The following is a 23,895-nucleotide window of genomic DNA, read 5'->3' on the forward strand; positions in this document are numbered from 1 at the left end:
GAGCGTAAACGGGCATCTGTTTGTAATGTTGGTGTTATCGTACACAAAGATACCACCTGGCAATGGTACTGCAGACTTCAGGAACTTAGGTATATGCAACGAAAGCAATTTTTCCAGTGGCTAATTTTTAAATTCAGTATCAGTACCATTACATGGTTATGAAGTGCAATTTACAACTTGTATTTATATTCATACATGACTTACATGATTGGGACTACGAATGGGGAAAACAAATAATGGAATTAGAGCCAATAAGCTCGCAGTGTGCTGTTACTAAACCTTCAGGGAGGAATCTAATCATTTATAATTGATTTTGTTCGTATTTGTAGACAATTATGAATGATTAGATTTCTCCCTTACGGTTTAGTAACAGCGCACTGTGAGCTTATTGACTGATGCCACACGTTAATTCCGCTGGTGCGGACTATAGCTTGTAGAGACCGCGTAGTACAAGTTAGTGGGTATTTTTCACATAAATGCATCGTGTGCGCCTCATTCGTAAACATACAACAACGCAATCTGTCTCAAAACACTTCTACACTAGTCCTACTCTCCGTGTCTCGGTAAAGATACCAACTCAGCGTGCCGACTTACTCTCTACATCTCATAAAAATTTAAGTTGATATGGTTTGTAATGTATTTTATTTGGGGGGGGGTGAGGGTCCACTTTATAAGTTCCAGCTATGGATCGAGCTATGGATCCAGCTTTAAAACGGTATAGTATAGTAGATAAGATAAGTGCTGCAGAGTAGGTTTTCGATATCGACTCTAACCGGCATAAGTACACCACATAATCACATTCTGCAAAATCTACAGGTAGATTTAAATATCAACATTGCATGGAAAGAAATTTTTATAAGGAACAAATTTCCACAGGCGACTGAATTGGAAAACAAATATTACAGTTGTATTTTATATAAATGTGGGGATAGTAGTGCAAATTCATTTCAAGTGCTATACGACGGCTAAAATAAGTACTTTCATATCAGTAGCGTAGCCAGGATTGTTTGGGTGGGGGGGATGATGTTATAGGTACTCCCATGCGCAAAAAAAAAAAAAAAAAATTGCGCGTATACTGTAACTCAAGATTTTTCGCATTTATTCCATTTTCCTTACGTTTATGGGTAAAATTCAGTTATTAGTATGTGGAGATAATAGAAAGCAATTCATCTAAGGAGATATTTCCAAAAAATATAATAAAATAATAAAAATATAAGCAAAAAACAAAATTATGCTCGGTTTTGTGTGTACTGGCAACGATGATTTCTAGGGATTTTTTCAGTAGCAGATCACAATTGCGGAGGGAATTCAGTAGGGGAATCGAGAAGTTGGATCAAGGAACTGGATAGTGGACTAAAATGTTGCATTTATTGGTTAAAATCTAGTGTGTAGATTGCCTGCCAAATATAAATTACCTTCTGTAACTAAGATGTCGTACGAAAATATAGAATTAAACAGAAAAACTCTTATCTTAAGGTTCGAAGCAATACGCACCATGGCTATGAAGATTATTTCTTTAAAAAAAAAAAAAAAAAAAAAGCCAATACAACGTAACCTCAGTGGTTAGGTGGATAGAGTGGCGGACTTATAGTTTCTTTTATTATTTTGACACCACATCGAATCCCATCCCATCCCAACTCATTTCTTTTTCTTTTTCTTTTCTTTTTTCCTTTTTTTTTTTTTTTACAAAACATTATAATTTTCATGTTTATAAGAACCGAAGCAATATAATAAGGACAACTTACTGATATTTTGCTGTAATGACGTATTTATCCAGGATTAGAGAACTATTGTTAATAGCTATTGTTTTCTGTTTATGCTGTTGTATAGTTTCTCTCATCCTGTTTTCTTGGGGAAAAAACAATTTTGTCTCCAACGAAGTGTTAAGGATATATACGGACAGAAAAAGACATCTTAGCACCAAACGTGATTTATCGTGATGTAGTGGACTAGTTTGCCATTATTAAAAAAAAAAAAAAAAAAAAAAAAAAATGAAGTTGGCTTTTCTTTAGGTTTTAGTTAAAAAAAATATGTTTTTCTTTATAAGACTATACTTTATGAGGCAAGGTGTGTGATCATACCCACAAATTTAGCTAGGAAGTGAAAGATAATTGTTTATACAAACATTTTACAGATTTAGGTGCGTGAAACACCAATACACCATGGTTTTGCTTATCCGACCATCCTTTGTTTCACATACCATATGATCCGATATATCATTGCAAATAGCACCAATCGGCAAGAAGATCTGCAAGTTGTGGTCTTAATCTATTTTTCATGCTGTGGAGTCTATCGCCTAGCGCGCCCGTCTACACCTTGACTCATACGTCTATCATTCAGTGTAGACACGTATCTAGGTTTTCTATTCGGAGGGGGCCCAACACGAATCCTTGTAAGCACGTAATTCTAATGTTTTTAAATATCAATAATAATAATAATAATAATAATAATAATAATAATAATAATAATAATAATAATAATAATAATAATAATAATAATAATAATAATAATAATAATAATAATGCAACAGTTCTGTACCTCTCTTAAACTTTTTCCCACTTTTCATTTATAAACCGGTTTATTTTGGAAACTGCATTATAGCACAAACAAAATGAAACATATTTTCGAGAGAAATGTAACTAAAGAAAACTGTCTGCTACGTATATCACATAACAAAAATAGCAAGAAGACATGGAGTGTATCGTTCTAATGTATTAAAGTTAAAAACAGAACGGAAACGAAATGTTAATCCTATTTAAAACTGTTCTTTAATTCCACCTGGTCAGTGGCGTATTTACGATTTTGTTTCGGGAGGGGCTTTGCTAACTTTCGGGGGGGGGGCTTTGCCTGGAAATGTGAAAATTCTGCAAGATATTTCATTTACTTTACTATACTAAGTAAGATTTCGTGGGGGGCTTAAGCCCGGAAGCCACCCCCTAAATACGCCACTGCACCTGGTATAATGGCATTATGGTATGTTCTTAGAATTATAACAAGACAACAGCACATTGCCCAAAGTTTGGACACTGACTACTAGTAAACTGATATAAAAGAACCTCAAAAAGGTAAAGGCAAGTTTATTAAAAAGTGCTTGAGTTTCGGAGAGAGACAGCTCTCAGGCCCTCACGCTGGATACGTCCCAGATTCAGTGCAGTGCAGTTATTTGTTATAAAACATTATTATTAGATGCGTAATATGTAAAATTATATCATAAGTTTTACTTTTATTAGGTCTTTTCTTAACACATCCATATTATCCAGCGTTCTGACTGCCTGTTTATGTCGGATAAGCGAAACTCTACTGTATTTCCAAAGCTAGCATATACATGAACTAGAATTGTATCGTCCTAGAACAGACAATAGTCTGAAATGCTTATATTAAAAGGCTGGAATAAAAAAAAGCATAAGACTGATTTGGAAGCGTGAGAACAAATTAAAAACAATTCAATATATTTCCTAGGTATCAGATTATCATCTTATTATGTCGATGTGTATTCTTTTTTAAACATAGTTTTAAAAGTTATACCATTCGCAATATTCCTGAGGAAATCGAAAGAAAAACTCCTTGTGCCTCTTATGGCAAAACGGCTTAAGTGCATGGTCCGAAACCGATTCCCACGTTAAGGTATAGATAAAGTTCCCGTACTTCAAAAATGCAAATCCGAGACGCTACTAAATTACGAGAATCTTTGAAATGCTTAAAACTGAAAGAAGTGTTAAATACTAATTTACTTTCCTCCATTAGATAGAGTTGTTCAAGTATTACGCTATCACATTTTTATTCATTTCACTAGATCTTCCAAGGACGCCAATTTCTCTTTAAATTTGGGGGGGGGGGCATTCAAATGCAGAAGATATATATATGAGGATTTTAAGACAAATTACACTCAAATAATGCCAAATATTGTATATTCATAAATACAAAGGAGGCCTACATGAGCTTTGAGCGGGCCCGGCCCCCCAGGATCGGCGCCCTTGCCTTCTTCCTAGTTAAGCAAACGTAAGCAGATGATTTACTCCCTCCCCCTGGTAAGCAAAATTGTTTTTTTTTTTTTTTTTTTTTTTTTCCTCAAGATCTGTTCTGTTTCGTGAAATAACAGCAGGAATTTCCTGATTACTTAACCATCTAAATGAATGTTTTCACTTAGAGCCATCCGTCGATTCGCGTTGCCTAGGACTAAAATAAATTAAGGGTCAATAATGAAGATGAGACTTCCATATCAAACATGTGGATCGGAAATCTTTCTTTGTTCCAACTTTGATTTTTTCAAATCCATGATGGGAAATTATATTATATTATGAATTTTCGAAATTAATAGTATACAATCGTAAAAATATCTTACAAAACGATGGTTTATTGCAAAATACTTTGACTCAAAGAATAAATTACAAGTAATAAACTTGTTACTTTTCCTGAAGAGTCTAAGTCGTGAATGAGACGGAAGCTGTCGAGCGTAGTGCTTGGAACGATTGCCTCACTTGTTCTACCTTCCCGTGGCGCAGCCTTGATTCGACTTGATCCTAAACGGATTATTCAGAAGTCGAAGTCGGAAGATGTTTCCCATTTTTCCAAAACACTCTTGGTCGATTACAATCTGCCTCACTCGTGAGGGGACAATCCCATGCCGTAAGCGTCGGTGGCCACCGATAGGCAACTAGTGACATGTCCCCAAAAATTGGCGGTCCCGCAGCCAAAAATTGGTCCCACTTCCGTTTTGAAAATTATACCACCACCGGCAGAGAAGCGACGGAACACCAACGAACCACAAAATTATTCCCCTAAAATACGTTAAATCGCCTATATGCGTAATTTCTTTGCATCAAGATGAGTCTAAAAAACATTTTTAAAAAAATAAAACGAAAGTGCCCTGAGCTGGGCGTGAACCATCAACCTTAGGGTTACTAATTGCGTGTTCTTCCGAATTCGTCACGGAGGCGATTATGAAGACACAGCTTGTAGAGTGATAAATCGTTGAAGTCTTTTTAATATTTCTAATCAAAGTGCTTCTTTAACCGTGTATATTTGAAGACAACTGTTCGGAATCAAATCAAATGCACTTGTCATGTAATTTTATAACAAAATGGCAAGCGTCTATTTACTTTTTTCATAGTTCTCCCATATTCACTTGCTAGTGATCGGCGACAGTTGCCAACTAAATTCATACAATTATACGCACCCACCTCAAGATTTTTCACTTCATGATGTAAAGGCAGGAGTTACTCTTGACCCCCGGAGCTCAAATATTGTCCTTATAATAACAATTCGTCAGGGAAAAATAATATATAATAATAACCGCATGCACATGACTGGCGATAGTTCATGTTGGTCCCTTTACGATTCTCCGTGGCAAATCAAACGAGCGCGGACCAAAATGAAGTCCTCGTTCTTACGTTGTGGTAACTTCAATACCTCCGATTCTAGATATCTGCTTCGACTCGACGAATCCCTGCCACTAGTGGCACGCTAGCGGCAATCCTTCGACGCGTCGCTATATCGACGATCGCCATTTACCGGCAAGTGAGCCACTAGGAGTTGGCGACGTTTACGGCATGGGGAAGCTAATAAAAAAAAAAAAAATCTAAAGCCTTATAAAAAAGTTTTCTGAAAAGTTACATCTAGCAAAATCATTTGTTGGTATTCCAGAACTGTGAATTCAACTTTATTCATAATTTACTTCTATCGTAGTTTTGATATGAGAATGATATGTCTGAAACTAACACAGGTCATTAATACTTTTTTTTTTTTTTTTTGCTTTACTCAGATTTAGCAGTTTTACTTAACAGTCAGTCAATTTGGATCTGTGATATCAGAGTTTTAGAGATTTCCTTAATTTTTTTCATTTCTAAAAAAGTTTGCAACTAACACCATTAACGTATCTCTTTCGATATTTCCATATGTAATGGCTTGGTCACTCCCAGTATATTTCACACAATAAAATGTTTACGGTGTCTTACTCCATTAATCTGAACTACATTTTATATCCAACAACTCTGTGCATTTTCCCTTAAATCTGCAAACTTTCTACTAGGTTAAAACTCAGTATTTTCTATTTTCTTCGTTTCTTACTAAAACGAAAGTGTTCTTTAGACAACCTGGAATGATGACTCTATACTACATTATGTTGCATAGGGCATTTTATGTAGCATATCATTTGACAGTTGGACACTTTCTTTTTATATTGAAAACAACAGGGATTAAGTCCTTCTACAATCATATGATAAGTAAACACATTCTTTTTGATTCGTGGAATTGTGCCAATGCACTAGGTCCAGAGAGTTTTTAATTTAAGATAATAATAATAATAATAGTTATTATTATTATTATTATTATTATTTTATTGACTTAGGTTTTCCTGAATATTAAGCAATATTTCACAAAAAGCTGGTATTTTTAAACAAATGTGTTCGATATCAAGTTTTCATAAAAGTAGTCATTCTCTCCTATAAATAATTTCAGAGGGGCCGCGGTGGTTCAGTGATAAAGCGTTCACCTTTGGTGCATGGGATCCTTGGTTCGACCCCAGCTCGCACCAAGTGAATTTTGGGGTGGAGAAACACCATGTCCATGGGTTTTCTCGGGGTTCTTCCGTTTTCTCCCACTTTTTTCATCCCACCATTGCATTCATTTCTCATCATCACCGTGTCCTTTAGCCTAGCCAGTATAACCGTGGGTCGTAAAACTTAAAGATTTGATTTCAAATAATTCCAACCCAAACAGTTGCAGGAAGTATGTCATTTCGAATAAAACAAACCACTCTATAAAATTCTGAGTATTATTATTTTTTATATATACAGTTCTAGCGGACCTTATTTCTAAATCGAAGGGTAAGAAGACTAAATTCACTCTCTTATTATTATAAATTCATTTCAATTGAAGCAGTTAAAATAGTTGGGAAAAATTAGAAAGCCATACCCTATATTCCAGTGTGCCACAACCGGATAACGTGGCACACTGGCGTGCCCAGCAAAATGAACAGTGTGACGCAAACTTTTACCTATTATTTACAAGAATATTTGTCGAGTTTATTTTATTTATTATTATGAACGATTTTTCCACGGATCAGCTCTCTGTATACAATTAAACAAACAAGTATCACATTGAGGGAATGAGTGTAATTATTTACTTTAATAGTAATAGAAATGTATATATATATTTGTATTTTCTACCGGGAATAACTGCATCCGGTCTAGAAAGCTGGGACTAACAACAAAGGAACCCGATGTGCTAAACACACACCACCTACGCACTTCAATACACCAACAAAGGTGCAGACTATTCATGAATTAAAGTCTCTCACCCAATGTATTCTCCTAACATGTCTCCCAGCGATTACAACATTTTTTGGTATCTCAATCACTTCCTAGTAGGATAGGTTTACCTAGAGACCACTGATTAACCTGGTATTGGATGTTTCACTTTCTTGCCTTTGGAGTTGACAGTCATCGGTTGGACAATTTCACACGCAAATATCTAATATTAACAACGTTTCTTCTATAATTTCGTAATATTGTATTATTTCTTTGTATTATTTATTAGGTTGGTTAGGCTTGTTTCAACACTTTTCTCTTTGCACCTACTTATTACCTATACCTTAACGTTGGATAAAAATACACTAGCTCTCACCGGGAATCAAATCCAGAACCAATGGACTTGAACCATTTGGCAACAACAAGGCACATTTAAATAGAAGTATCGATTTTGTTAGGAAAATTGTGATTAGGTGTAACATTTAAAAATATATTTAAGAATGGGTACGGATGAAACGCACTGAATTTTCTCGCTCGAATTTCTTAAACTGACTCGTGTTAGGCTGCAGCTATTACTGAAACATTTATTTGGGAAATGCGAATAAAATAATGTGTTTTTGGAAACCTTTGTTCGAAGCAACTTATGTCCAAAAGTAAAGTACCCATTGGTCATATTTCTGTTAGAAATAACTTATGCCATATATTAGAATTATTAAGGAAATAATTGTATGTGAACTATGAGCAAAAGCGTCTGAGTACTTTCTGAGAAATCGTCAAAAAAAGTCATCCCCAAGAATAAAATATCCCGTGTGTATCTTTTCAGGACAAACGAGTTATGCTGTTTATAAAATACGAACAAAATTGCCTGAGTCGTTCTCCACAAAATCGTAGGGTAAATCTTACTCCGAAAAGTATTATACCACTTCTAGCTTTTTAGGATGATGGAATTATGCCGTATCGTTAGGTTATTTATGTGACATTTATTTATGAAATATGAACAAAATTGGGTCAGGCGCTAATGGGAAAATCGTCGAAGAGTAGGCTAAACTACCCTTCTGAATGTTTACAGGACGAACGAATTGTGTCATATTGTTAGGTTATTAATGATACATTTATTTATAAAATGTGATTGAGAAAATTGTTCGACAAAACGCATCCCATACAGTAAATTACACCTTACGTATTTTTTCAGAGCAATGATTCAAACTATATTTGTAAAAAAAAAAAATAAGCAAAATCTTTACAGCTATTTTTGAAACAATTTAATTATTTTAAATTTTCATCCTTCAGTAAACTACCCTTATTTTTATGTGTCGGAGAATATAGAATTCGAAACGATAAAGTGTTATAAAAACTTCATGTCTAGACTTAGGTCCAGATACGTCGAACAGTATGGCCTCTATTTGAATGCATGTAAAAGCGTGACGAACCAACAAACGAACAGATGGACAGACATCAAAATCACTTTTTCGATATGTGGGGGCGTGAAACTTGAATTCATTGAAATCTCGAATTCGATTTTTATCACTATTACTACAATTTCTTCTTTAGTCGCTTGAACGTGAAAAAGAATAGGAATACAACGACACGTAAGGTGATAATTTGTAATTCCCAAAATTTAATGAGTTACGTTTAATGTGTTGCCATGGTAGAAAAAAAAGCTTATGCCTGTTTGTTCTATCATTTTAATATCAGTTTTTCACGCTACTATATAATGTAGAAATATGGTATGATTATCGTTCATATTCATTCTATATTTGGAAATATTCGTGTTCCGTATACATAGATCTGTATAATTTAGTTACGTTCAACGAAAGCATTCTTGCACTTGTGGATATGAAAAAAAAAAAAAAAAAAAGAGACAGAAAGTCAATACTCTAAAAAGCAAAAAACAAGCACACACACACACACACACACATAAACGATTATTTAACATCAGGTAGATGTAACAAGGGGTAAGACTGGACAGACTGTCAAGATTGCGTATGTTCTTCCTGACACACAAACCCGAAGTGAGTTGTCTGCTGTTCAAGAACGGGAAGTAACATGCAAGACTATAAACTGAAAAGAACTGTTTCCAATAGTACACGTATTCTAATACTGAATAAATACGTCGATTAAAGGATACTACCAATAAATTATTTCCTTATTATATTGTTTCGGTTCTTATTAACATGAAAATTATATACTTCCTATAATGTTTTGAAAAAAAAAAAAAAAAAAGGATGGGATGGGATGGGATTCGATGTGGTGTCAAAATAATAAAATAACTACGACTCCGCCACTCTATCCACCTAACCACGAAGGCTACGTTGTGTTGGCTCTTTTTTAAAAGACATAATCTTCATAACCATGGTGCGTATCGCCTCGAACCTTAAGATAAGAGTTTTTCTGTTTAATTCTATATTTTCGTACGACATCTTAGTTACAGAAGGTAATTTATATTTGGCAGGCAATCTACACACTAGGTTTTAACCAATAAATGCAACATTTTAGTCCACTATCCAGTTCCTTGATCCAATTTCTCGATTCCCCTACTGAATTCCCTCCGCAATTGTGATCTGCTACTGGAAAAATCCCTAGAAATCATGGTTGCCAGTATACACAAAACCGAGCATAATTTTGTTTTTTGCTTATATTTTTATTATTTTATTATATTTTTTGGAAATATCTCCTTAGATGAATTGCTTTCTATTATCTCCACATACTAATAACTGAATTTTACCCATAAACGTAAAGAAAATGGAATAAATGCGAAAAATCTTGAGTTACAGTATACGCGCAATTTTTTTTTGCGCATGGGAGTACATATAGAAAAATTACAAACAAAAAATATATAAAAAATTACAACCATGAAGGACCAAAGTACATTGTCGGACCTCTTTGCCCCTCCCTCCCTTCGCCAGTTTCATATATAATATATATATATATATATATATATATATATATATATATATATATATAAAGAACTGTATTAGATATGACGGCCCAGTGTTTCTGCATAGTATATATAAGCTGAGCCCTTATTTTACCTAAGAATTAACAAGCTTGATATACTCCACAGCGGAAAGACCCTATAATTTATAATATCTGCGTAAAGTTCCAACTGGACAAGGCATTGTAAACTTTATCACTTTTTCCTTTTTCTTTCTTTTCTCTGCTCTGTATATAAAGGCATAATTTTGTTGTTCCTCTTAAGTTGTCCTGTACCAAATTTAATTGCAAATCCGAATATAAAGCAACCAAACGTTAACAGTTTAAAGACATTCGAACTATACAGTGATTAAAATTAAAGGAATTCACTCAAGCAGACGGTTCTACCGAAAACAAAATTTGTAGGTAAAATAGGATGTGAAACACTTTTAGTAAAAGAAGTAGAGTTATAAGTAATTTTTGTCATTAGATATCATATTGAAATACATTTTGAATGGTGGTGAACGTATTACAAGTGTAACTATTTACTGAAGCGGAAGAATACAAGAATGCGAAGAAGGTGGAAATAAACGGAGGGAATGTTCTGTTCATGTTAGCAATGGACGTTTGTGATGGATATAATGCAAACATGCGATTTTATTACAAAGAATTGCGTGATAAAGAGCGTCATATTATAAAGTTTTTGCAGTGTCACGCTGTTGAAACCTAAAATCAACTGTGCGAAGTGTGGAAAATAATAAAAATTCAGACCAGACGAATTTCTCCTCGCAGCGGGCCATTTGTACCCGGGAAACCAGTGAAACCATCTTGAAGGTAAGAGTTATTACGATTATTTAATTATTTTTGATTAAAATTATTCCGGATAGTTTATGTATTTTCCACTATCCTAGTTTATGCGTATGCCCTCGTCGCTAACGCGCCTGCTCCCTACAAACGCACCCCGTCACTCCGCTTTCTCCCTCCAGCGCTCCTGCCCTGACTCGGTTAGATAGCATTCGTGCTTTTTAGTGGCCACCTAGCACAAGTCAGTTCGTGGATTATGCACCAGCTCCTCATTTAGTGTATGTTCTGCAAAATGAAATCTTTAAATGCAATAAACGTGTGAAAATTTGGTAGAACCATCTACTCGAGTAAAGCCATATTTTATTATCACAATTTTCTAGCTGGAAGCTATTTTATACATACGAACTAGATTTTATTAGATAAAAGGGGATAATTTTGGAACTGAGGTGGTGTGCATAATCAAGTAAAATTACAATGTAAAAATTAGTGGGGAATTTTTTCATGTATTTTTCCACTATTCTCGTTTATGCGTATGCCCCCGTCACTGACGCGCCTGCTGCATTCCGACGTACTTCAATTCGCTCGGGCCCCGACAGCGCTCCAGCCCTGGCTCGGTTATAGCATTTGTGCTTTTAGTGGCCACCTAGCACACGTTATTTCGTGGTTTATGCACTACCTCCTCATTTAGTGTATGTTCTGCCAAAAGAAACTGCAATAAATGTGTGAAAATTTGGTAGAACTGTCTGCTCGAGTGATGCCCAAATCCGAATATAAAACAACCAAACGTTAACAGTTTAGAGACATTCGAACTATACAGTGATTAAAATTGAAATTATGTATCGTTTTGAAATGAAGTAGCAATTAATCATAGCTAACATTAAACATTCTTTACCAAACTCCAAATTAGTTCAATTTTAGTAAACTAAGATCTCTCTCTCTCTCTCTCTCTCTCTCTCTCAATGTTTTGATGCTCCAGGAACTCGTCCGCTGAGCAATCAGGGCTGCCAACTAGGTAGCTGGTAATTATTGTGCATGATGGTCAAAATTATGGTATTTTCTAGGGTATTATGGTACGCTCCAAAAATTAAGCGTGATATATCGTAATTATTATCGCGCCCCCCATTTGTTTATTTGTAAATTGGAGAGCTACTTATTTCGAGCTCTAATAATAATAATAATAATAATAATAATAATAATAATAATAATAATAATAATAATAATAATAATAATAATAAACTTTATTTTATGTGCTGAGAACAGCTAAAATACAGCAAAAATACTGCACTTTGTCTTATTCTACATTATTTTAGCAATGAATATATAGTACTAGTGATAAAATTATGATTACAATAATAATAATAATAATAATAATAATAATAATAATAATAATAATAATAATAATAATAATATGTGACAATGCATGAACATCGCTTCTCTTACGTATTGGTACAATAAGATCTGAACGAAATGAATTGTCTCAAGCCTATGATGTACTACATTGTGCAGTAAAATTAGGATAACTAAAATACTCACTGACAGAACTCGAGATATAGTTCAAATCACTTTATTGAAGGTTCAAATGCAAGGAAGAAAATTAGTAGCTAATGTTTCACATATAGTGTTACACCGTCTTGTACGGAAGAAGCACTAGATTCATTACATACAAGACTATGAGTTTTATCATGCTACGTTATGAGAAACCTAAGAGGAAAACGCTAAAATGCTCACAGAATTTTTGTGGCTTCACAGAAACGTTAACTCCTCATAAAATTTAAAAGTTGTACAACTTTATTTGTAATGCATTTCAGCACGTCAATTTTTTTTTTCATGTACAGAATAACATAATATGTAGTTTTGAGCAAACTAACCTCTCTCATTTAGGATTGTTCTTCCATTTAATATTTATTTATAACCAAGGTTTCAGAGGAAGCAACTGAAGGGATATTTTACACTCAAATACTATGAATAACTAGGGGAAGAAAATTTGAAAGCAAGTCAGCCAGGGCCTATATAGCCCTATTTAAAGGTACCATTACAGCATTCACATGGTGAGAGTGAGGAAACCATGGGAAACCTCAGTCAGCATGATCGGCCTCGAGATTTGAATCCAGGATCGCCCAATTGCAAAGCCCACACTTATCATTTACCTACGCTCGTTCGGGGATATATATGCAGAGGATCTCTGTTACTACCTTAGATGCTTGAAACCTCAGTCTGATTTCCGTTGGGATTTCGTGTGATCCGGGCCCGATTAAATTTATGCACCTAATATTGCCCACGAGACAAGGGAAGACAGAATTTTCATGATGAATTACGAGATGGACAGAACTCTTCCAGTAAAAACAGCATTCTTTTTTTCTAGACGAGACAACTCTTTCACTACACCTTTTAGAGACAGGATAGCCCCAAACCTTGCTCAGATTCAACATTACATCTCTCTGTGCTGTAAGGAATGAAACTCCAATGAAACAAGCATGTACTATACTTTTTTTTTAAATGGATAACATTAACACGCACCAGGGGCGAGTACAGAGGGGGGCGATTGCCCCACCCCACCCCAGAAGAGGAAACTTTCTTATTTTATATATAAATAAAACCCATCCCAGAGTTTGGCGCTCTTAAAAGAAGATCTAAGTAGCTGTATTACAACCCACCGCCTACCCAGAAGTCCGTCCTGGATCCGCCCCTGACACTCACAAAATGGAATGGCTCTATTCACTACGTGGCCCCGTGTACCGTAATTGCTAAAGTCTTCGCCTTTGGTGATAGCAGCCCGCGTTCGATTTCTGGTTGGGACACTCGGTCGAAAAGATGCGTAACAATTGTCCTTTTGCTGGTTTCTCCTAATTCAAACTCACGAATGACGGGATGGCACCTAACATATAGGTCTCAGGTCGCTTCCTTCCTTCCCCATACCCGAATAGTGTGATCGCCGAGATTCGTTATCTCTAATACACGATGGGCTTAAGGCCTTAGATGCCAGTAATGCTCAGAACTCGTATGTATAAATAAATCTATATTTACATCGATAAATATGCACTACAACAATTACATTCTAAAGAAGTTTCCTAAAAACTCCTCCGTATCACTATTGAGGTCTGTAATACATGAGAAAGTCAATATTTTTTAATCGATACAATACATTGGTCCCCTTGCAATTGCATTTTTTCCCTTCTCAGTTTCTGATGCGGCGCAGAAGCAAATATTAAAGAACAGACAGAATCCTCATCTGCCAATAACTGTTTTCCGAAAAGAAAACCACCCGTCACTTCGTTCTAAAGTGGAACAAAGTTGTCCTTTTGGTAAACAGGGCAATAAAACCATTCAGGGATAGCATATGTTTATGGTACCCTACTTCAGGAGGTGAAGACAGAGAATACAAAGAAAGTGAAACCAGTGTCATATTTATAACATTATATTCTAAGTGGAAAAAATACAAAAAACTCCATATTCTTCCGATTTTGCAATATTTAAGTGAAGCAAAAGGACTGTCGCGTCTCCTGGATTACGGTACTTTTGCGTACCATAATGAAAGTACTATGGTACATGGTACAGGACCTGAAATTATGGTATGTATACCATAATTATGGTACGGTTGACAGCCCTGTAGAGCAATACTAACGGTTAGATGGGGATCTATACTTGTAGAGATGATTGGTCCAGAATCAATTTGGGAACAAATAAGTAAACACAATCGAAACAATCACTTCATGTGGAACACTAAATATGTCGAAGATACTATATATTACAAGCTGCTATGAATAACAAGAGCACTGCACAGTTGATCACTTTGACACCATTACAAGTCGTAGTTGTTCACTATGTAATATTGAAGCAGATGATAAAGATCAAGGTGGTTTTTGTTGGCTAATAAGAAAGACACTGTTACGGGGCTAGTGAAATAAACAGAATGAATGACTGTGTTGAGTATCGGACGGTAACCAGGCGTTAGAGAGCACTGAAATGTCAGGTGGTCAATAGAACCTTCATTTTTGCTACAATAACACAACCGTGAGGGGCGCTGTTGCTGTTTATATTGCTGGATGGGAGTCTGAGCAGTATTAAGACGCAGGCGAGAATATAAACAATGATGTTTTCTTGTCCAATTGTGAGGGGCCTCCCATTTTCTCGTGGTGGGAATCGGTTCTAGTTGCCAATAATAAATCCCTGGTCCTGATCGTTGTTGTTGTTGGTAGGTTCACCATTCGGTTTGTCGTTTCTGGAGCAGCATCTCGGCGAAAGAAGATGCTGGAAGCCGGAGATCAATCGGTGTGCCATGTTGTGTTGCATATCTGCTCAGGATATCGCTAACTTCGTTCCCGGGGATGTCGCAGTGTGAGGGTGTATGAATAAACGTAACCACTTGATGATTGTTATGTAATATTCGAAGCTGTTGGCGAATATTGATTTGTAACCATGTATTGGCAGATGTCCATGGTGTTCTACATATTCCTTGTAACGCACTAAGGCTATCACTACAAATACCCACGATAGGTAGTTGTCGTTGTAGGGCGACTTTCAATGCCGTGCGAATTGCCCAGCTTTCTGCTAAATAGATGGATGTATTCGGTGGAAGTCTGTGAGTCTCTGCGTAATTAAGCGCTGGTATATAAATTCCTGCTCCAACCACAGATCCATGTTCGGTATGCTGTTTAGAGGCATCCGTGTAAATTAAAATGGTATTGGAGTGATGAGATTGAATGTGGTGTTCCCAGAGATGGCGCACTATCTGAGGCTGAGTGGAGCGAAGACGTTTGAAAGAGACCACCGGTTGCTTAAGTGTGGGAGAATGTAGAAGAGTATTATATTGTGCAGTATAACATGGTAGTTTCGGTCCTCGATGCAATTGATTGAGCCAGTTATGAATACTAACGAATGCTCGATAAATCCAAGGTAGCTGTTTATAATATGGAAGTCGGGTATGAAAGTTGCTATTGTATAGGAATTGTAATTTCGGTAATAGTAGGGATGAGGTGCAGCATATGCGTTGAAGGAGGAATTTTTTAGCCACAAAATACGTTTTTGGGAAAGGAATTATTCCAGCTTCTTCTAAAAGTGCTGAGGAAGGTGCCTCTTTGGTTGTCGGAATATAATTCGCTGTGTTGTGGCTTCAAGACGGATGTGATGTTCGCTGATCCGTTTGGGTAGTGGAGAGAGTAATATTCCGCCATATTGAAGTTTTGCATCCACACATTTTTTTGAGTACTGACTTGTTGCAGGGAGGATATATCTGTTCCCCACCCCTTGTGGCTGATGCAAGACAGCAACTTAAAATAAGGTTGGGCTTTAAGTGCTATTGTTTTGAGATGATGCTTCCAATTTAGTTTAGAATCGAGATGAAAACCAAGATATTGTAAAGTAGGTGTAACTGGTAAAGAAGTGTTATTTACCGTGAGATGGGTGGGGGGTTGAAAACGTTTCCGGGTGAAGAGAGTGCAAGAAGATTTCGCCCAGTTGACTGACATGCCGTTTTCAGAGGTCCAGGAGTGAAGTTCTAGGACAGCGTCGTGCAAAATGCGTATCCCGTCCACTATGTTGGAAGTTTTGACATATAACAACATGTCATCACAGTATTGTTGAATACGAACCAGTTTTCGAAGCCGTTGATGGAGAGAGAGCTGTGTATATATTAGATAAAGTGGGACAGAGACTAGAGCCTTGAGGAATACCCAATGATGTTGAACGATAAGAAGAATATCTGTTATGGTATTTGATGCAGATGCGACGTTGTACCAACCAATTATGAGTATATCGGAGAAAAGGTGTAGGAAGCTGGAGTTGTGCCATGTGAGTGATGAGGCGATCGAGAATGATGGAGTCATATGCATGTTCCAGATCCAGTTTAACAGCAATCAAATACTGTCGATGCTGGAATGTGTTCCAGATATCGAGAAGAAGAGCAGCAACCGAGTCCAAAGATGACATGCCTTTCCGGTAACCAGTTAATGTGGGTGGGAAGACTGAAAAATATTCCAAGAGCCAGTTCAATTTAGAGAGGATGATCTTCTCAAAAACTTTCACGACGCATGAAATAAGAGTAATCGGACGATAACTCTGAGCCAACCCGATAGGTTTGTGTGGTTTAAGTATAGGGACTACCGCTAAATCTTTCCATAAAGATGGAATGTGTCCTGTCCTCCATATCTGAGAGTAGATTTGAAGAAGTAAGGATCGACCATATGGAGATAGGTCGTACAAGTGAGCTCCTCCCTGGCTAAGCGGTTAGCGTACGCGTCTTTGGTGCGGGAGACCCAGGTTCGATTCCCGGCGGGAGCTCATGTGGTTCGGATTCCACGTTAATCAGTAGGTCCATGTCTCATATAGCCTCGCTGCTGAACGGGACGTTAAACTCAAAATCAACTCAACTCAGGTCGTACAAGTGTCGATATCTAATCTGATCTCTCCCAGGAGCTGTGGATCGCCGAGCAGTTAACACCAGATTCAATTCTTGGATGGTGATATTCTTGTAGATTGGTGAATCACACTCCGGAGCAAGAAGAGGTTGTATAGTTCGTCTGTCATTCAGTGGTTCTGGAGGCGTGAGAAGGCGATGAAATTCATCAATCCAAGGCGGTAGACTGTCAGTAGGAACTGCGCGTGGAGGAGATCCTGTAATTTGGTTCCGTATGAACGTCCAGATAGAAGACGAAGTAGCCTGTGGGTGGAGCGTGGCACAAAATTGTTGCCAGTGTAGTTTGCGACATTGCTGGATGTATCGTTTATACATCGCTTGGGACTGGCGATAGAGTACATATGTTTGTTGACTCTTTTCTTTAAAAAATGCCTTTTGCTTCTGTTTACTATCATTTAGGAGTTGTTGGGAACGTCTGTTCCACCAAGGAAAATGGGAACGGGATGTTTGGGTTCGAGTCTGGCCAGGAATTTGAGAAGTAGATGTGGAGGCTTCTGATGCTGCTGCTTCTATAATATGTATGAAAGAAGAGGTGTTGATAGGAGTGACTTGTACTGAAAAATACCGGAAAAGTTCGTCGGTCGCATTCTGGTATGTTGTACGATTGTATGATTGAGGAATGCGAGAAACGGCTGGAGCATATGGCGAAAGGTGAGCCTTGGGCGTTCTCGGAAAAGTAACTCCTTCAAGTGTAGTTATAATAGGAAAATGATCGCTGCCACCTGTATATCCATATACGCTCCAATTATGGTTTGCATACAGAGCAGAACTGAGGATGGTGATGTCAGGCGCACTGGGATAACCATTGAGGTTCGGGAGGCGAGTAGCAGTCCCATCATTTGCAATGAGGTGAGTTGTATGGTCCATTGCAGCGAGAAGGTTCCGAGCAGCTACGTTGGTGTAACGATTGCCCCATTTTACACTCTTACAGTTCGGATCACCCCCAATAACACAGGGACCTTGGATTGAAGTAAATAATTGTTGCCAGTAATGAGTTGTAGGAGGGCTGTCTGGTGGGGCGTAGATGTTGATAAAAGTGAGTCCAGCACATAGCACTCCGAGCACTTGTATTTTTGTTGAGCCGGTTGGTGGAAGTGTTGATATAACACGAGCCGGTAAGGAGGTGTGGATACCCAAGACGATCCCTCCGTAGTGGTCATCCCGAGGACGGTGATAAAAACTCGGTATCCAGGAATTCTTAAGTTGTCTTCAAGTCGGGTCCAGGTTTCTTGTAACAGTATGATAGCCGGAGTAAAAAAGCGGCATATTTGCGATAAAAAACACCTCCTTGCCACGAAATTGTTGGAGATTCCATTGTAGTATTCTTAACTGCTGCAACTGAGTCATTCTTGGATATGTTCCAGAAAGCGAATAATTCGTAGTAGTAGCGCCTGCAAATCTAATGCGGTAAGTGGCTGGGTGTCGGACTGAAGTTTGGGAGTTAACTGATGCAATTCCTGTAATAGTTCCTGTTTCTTGGCATGACTAGTATCACTTTCTTGGTTCCAAACTGGCTTCGAAGAGCCGGTGTACAAGGTATCTCCTCTGAACGTGCGAGTCCGTCTAACCGGAGAGGATCCTGGAGAACCTATTAAGGCACGTTCTTCTGAGGAAGAGTAATTGGTCGAAGTTGGAATAAACGATTGTTTCTGTGAAGCCGATTGGATAGAATCATGTCCAGTAGATCGTCGTTTTGGAGAAAGAACGTGGCGATGTTCATCGTGGAGTTCTATTTCTTTACGAGAGGGAGGTCGTCGGGGTTTGGGAGAATAGTGGTAAGAGAGGGTGTTAACTTTCGTGGAAGCGGAAGGAATTGGCTGGCGCTCGGGCGTGAGCTGCTGAGGTAGTGCAAGGAGTGGGGAGTAGAAATTAGAGGTAGTTACACCCGAGGAAGGGTTAGGAGATGAGCGCTGCAAAGGAGGCACTCGTTTTTGCGCTTCGTTATAAGATAATTTTTCCAATACCATGAGTTGATTAATTCGCTCATGTCGTTTCTGGGCCGGGCAGGTGCGTTTAGTGGCTGCATGCGGTCCGTGACAATTGATGCAGCAAAGTGGCTTGATGCAAGTGTTAGTATCATGTGAGTCTCCACATTTAGCGCATATTGTTTGTTTGGAGCGGCACCCAACTTTTCGGTGTCCCAGGCGGAACCCCCCCCCAGCACTGTTTGACTGTGGGGATATACGTTGCTACTCGGAATTTCGAATAGTAGAGCGAGCATTCCTCTGGCAGATTTTGAGAAGCATAAGTAAGTACCACTGTGGTGGTGGGGACGAACTCATTATCGCGCCGGCGATGAATGCGGCGAATATGCGTTATTTCTGCCCTACTTTTTATATCTGTTTTGAGTTCGGCTTCCGTTATGTCAGTGTCCACCCCTGTGATCACGCCAACGGAATTTGTGGCGTAGGTTGGTATGTATGCTTTCCATCCGTTTTCTCGTAGAATCGGGTTAGTCAGAAAGTCATTAGCTTGCTGTCCGGTATAAAAAAGCACTTTAATTAGATTTCGTCCCGTAGGTTGAAAAGATTTTATTCCTGGAACCTTATTGTGAAATAGTAATCTACCAAGACTTAAGGGGTGTTTGCGCCCAATATTTGGATTGGTATTAGAAGAAGGATCAGATGTCACGTGCACTACGAAATGAGGAAAGTGATGGTTTTGGTACAGATTCACCGGTGGTATAGTTTCAACGGTGACCTCTGACGCTATAGGGATTGCAGATTCAGCAAATGTAGTGTCTGTGGGAGGGTCCGTGACCATGGAATGTGCAGGAGTAGGGTCTCCTCCCGATTGTTCAGCCATGATTAGCACTTCCCTATATCATATAATGCGTAATATGAATTATATGAATCACTGTCACAAGTAGAACAAACTAAGGAAACACGATTTGGTACTTGAATTGGTCTTGAAATTAACCTCCTATCGTTCATCCCCCTGATTTCAAAGACCAACAATCAACGTCATACCGAATCTGCTTTAAAATACTTTTTAGTACAAGCGATTGCAAGATCCTTACTTCTAATAGCAATTATTCTACTCTATATAGGACTACAAACTGTACATTATTTAATCACCATTTCCTTACTCTTTAAAATAGGTGCAGCTCCTCTCCACTTCTGAATACCCGAAGTAATAGAAGCTATACTTTGGACAGACTGTATTATTTTAATAACATGACAAAAACTAGCACTCCTTGGTCTACTTTCCTATACCTTAAAACCCACAAACCTAATTCACCTAACTTTAATTTTATCTTTAATAGTAGGCTCAATTGGGGGTTTAAACCAAACATCACTACGTAAAATTATAGCATTTTCATCCATTAACCACACCGGCTGAATGCTCATAGCTCTACTATTAAGTGATATAGCATGATCTCTCTACTTTCTATTTTACGCCTTACTCTCAGCAATAGCAGTTACTCTCTTCGCAATAAACAAAATATTTCATATCAATCAAACTTTTTCTAACAAAATTGTAGCAACAACAAAATTAGCTATCTTTACTAGACTCTTATCTTTAGGAGGCCTCCCGCCATTTTTAGAATTCCTGCCTAAATGGATCATCATTATAAAAACTGCCGAACAAATATCATTTATTATTCTCACCTTGATAGTAATAACAGCACTAATTACCCTTTTCTATTATATACGAATTGCTTATGCTGCCTTCATTATTAATCATCATAATCAAACATGAACATGCTTAATAAAAAAAATCAAGAAACCTCAATTAGATCAATATTCATTATTATTTCATTAAGAGGCATAATTATTTTACCTTTAACTGTCAACATCCTTTAAATAAAGACTTTAAGTTAAAAAAAACTAATGGCCTTCAAAGCTATAAATAAAAGGCAATCTTTTAGGTCTTAGTATATTAACTACTACTTCGGAATTGCAGTCCGATATCATGAATATTGACTATAAAACCTAATAGGAGGTTTATTAACCATAAATAGATTTACAATCTATCACCTAATTCTTCGGCCACCCTATTTATTTCACTTGCAACGATGACTATTTTCTACAAACCATAAAGACATTGGTACAATATACTTAATCTTTGGAGCTTGAGCAGGGATAGTGGGAACATCACTAAGTCTTCTCATTCGAGCAGAACTTGGCCGGCCAGGTAGCTTAATTGGTGATGACCAAATTTATAATGTAATCGTTACTGCTCATGCTTTCATTATGATTTTCTTCATAGTTATGCCAATTATAATTGGGGGCTTTGGCAATTGATTAGTACCTCTAATATTAGGAGCACCTGACATGGCATTCCCCCGCCTAAACAACATAAGATTCTGGTTATTACCACCCTCATTAACCCTACTATTAACGGGAAGAATTGTAGAAAGTGGTGCGGGAACTGGATGAACTGTATATCCCCCTTTATCCAGAGCCATTGCTTACGCTGGGGCCTCAGTCGATCTTTCTATCTTCTCCATCCACTTAGCTGGTGTATCATCAATTCTTGGAGCAGTAAATTTTATTACAACTGTAATTAATATACGAACTCCTGGAATAACCTTAGAACGAATACCATTATTTGTTTGATCTGTAGTAATTACTGCTGTATTACTTCTCCTATCTCTGCCCGTTCTAGCAGGAGCTATTACAATACTTTTAACTGATCGAAATCTTAATACTTCCTTCTTTGACCCTTCAGGAGGAGGAGATCCAATTTTATATCAACATCTATTCTGATTCTTCGGCCACCCTGAAGTTTACATTTTAATTCTTCCAGGATTCGGTATAATTTCACATATTGTAACCCAAGAAAGTGGTAAAAAGGAAACTTTCGGTGTTTTAGGAATAATTTACGCAATACTAGCAATTGGATTCCTAGGATTTATTGTCTGAGCCCACCATATATTCACCGTTGGTATGGATGTTGATACTCGCGCTTATTTCACTGCAGCCACAATAATCATTGCTGTCCCTACAGGGATTAAGGTATTCAGATGAATTGCCACGCTGCACGGAGCACAAATAACTTATTCGCCCTCAATCTTATGAACTTTAGGTTTCATTTTCCTATTTACTGTAGGAGGTCTCACAGGAGTCGTATTAGCAAATTCATCCTTAGATATTGTTCTCCACGACACATATTATGTAGTAGCACACTTTCATTACGTATTATCTATGGGTGCTGTATTCGCTATCATAGCAGGACTTATTCATTGATTCCCTTTATTTAGAGGAACAACGATAAATCCTACATGACTAAAAATTCAATTCTTAGTAATATTTATAGGAGTAAATATCACATTCTTCCCTCAACATTTCTTAGGTTTAAGAGGAATACCTCGTCGATATTCAGATTACCCTGATGCCTACACCACATGAAATATAGTATCAAGTATTGGCTCATTCCTCTCCTTCATCGCAGTTTTAGTGCTTGTAATTATTATATGAGAAGCCTTTGCAAGAGCTCGACCAGTAGTCTTTTCAGACCAACAAACAACATCTTTAGAATGATTCCAAAATCTACCTCCAGCAGAACACAGCTATGCGGAACTTCCCTTATTAACAAATTTCTAAGGTGGCAGATAAGTGCATTGGGCCTAAGCCCCAAATATAAGAATAATTATTCTTCCTTAGAAATGGCCATTTGAAATCAGCTAGGTCTTCAAGATGCTGCATCTCCCGTAATAGAACAAATAGTATTCTTTCATGATCATACAATACTAATTGTAACCATAATTACAGTTCTTGTTGGTTATTTACTAGCCTCTCTTCTACCAAACACATATATTAATCGCAACTTGTTAGAAGGGCAAGCTCTAGAAACTATTTGAACAATTCTACCCGCTATCACATTAATCTTCATTGCCCTACCATCCTTACGACTCCTATATTTACTAGACGAAATTCATCAACCAGCAATCACTCTAAAAACAATTGGACATCAGTGGTACTGAAGCTATGAATACTCCGACTTCTCCTTAACAGAATTTGACTCTTATATAATTCCTATCAATGAAATAAACCCTAATTCATTTCGTCTACTAGATGTAGATAATCGTATTCTACTGCCCATTAATATTGACATCCGTATCCTAATTACCGCCGCTGACGTTCTCCACTCTTGGGCCATACCCGCTTTTGGTATTAAAGCAGATGCTACCCCAGGACGTTTAAATCAAGTGGCAGCTAATATTACACGTACAGGACTATTCTTTGGTCAATGTTCAGAAATCTGTGGTGCAAATCACAGTTTTATACCAATTGTTGTTGAAGCTTGCCCTCATTCAGTATTTATCAAATGAATAACAAAGATAATACAAGAACTTTCATTGGATGGCTGAAAGTAAGCAATGGTCTCTTAAACCAAAAGATAGTAAAATAACAATTACTTCCAATGGAAAAATTAGTTAAATTATAACATAAGCATGTCAAGCTTAAATTACTACTCAATAGTATTTTTCTATTCCACAAATATCTCCTCTAAAATGACTTATATTATTCATTATATTCTCCTTATGCTACCTCTTATTTGCATCTATTATAT

General features: G+C 37.3%; 1 protein-coding gene and 1 pseudogene across 3 annotated transcripts in view; one reads left to right on the forward strand and one right to left on the reverse strand.

Moving 5' to 3' along the window:
• The window catches only part of Mettl4 (Methyltransferase like 4), a 32,986-nt gene extending 20,419 nt beyond the window's left edge, over positions 1-12,567 (reverse strand). Inside the window, exon 1 of one of the 3 annotated variants that reach the window (XM_081728289.1) lies at positions 12,498-12,567. Coding sequence is in view for 1 of the 3 variants with exons in the window: in XM_081728287.1 (XP_081584413.1) it covers positions 11,841-11,849 (9 nt within the window). In the remaining 2 variants the exon portion in view is untranslated. Of the gene's footprint in view, positions 1-11,840; positions 11,992-12,497 lie in introns of those variants that run through there. The other 2 variants (XM_081728288.1, XM_081728287.1) reach the window with 2 other exon arrangements.
• Positions 12,568-22,987: 10,420 nt separating this feature from the next.
• Positions 22,988-23,692, forward strand: LOC145661555 (cytochrome c oxidase subunit 2 pseudogene; annotated as a pseudogene).
• The last annotated feature ends 203 nt before the right edge of the window (positions 23,693-23,895 follow it).

The sequence above is a fragment of the Thermobia domestica genome, chromosome 10 (genome assembly GCF_964235325.1).
Source record: "Thermobia domestica chromosome 10, izTheDome1.hap1.1, whole genome shotgun sequence".
Taxonomy (NCBI): Eukaryota; Metazoa; Arthropoda; class Insecta; order Zygentoma; family Lepismatidae; genus Thermobia; species Thermobia domestica.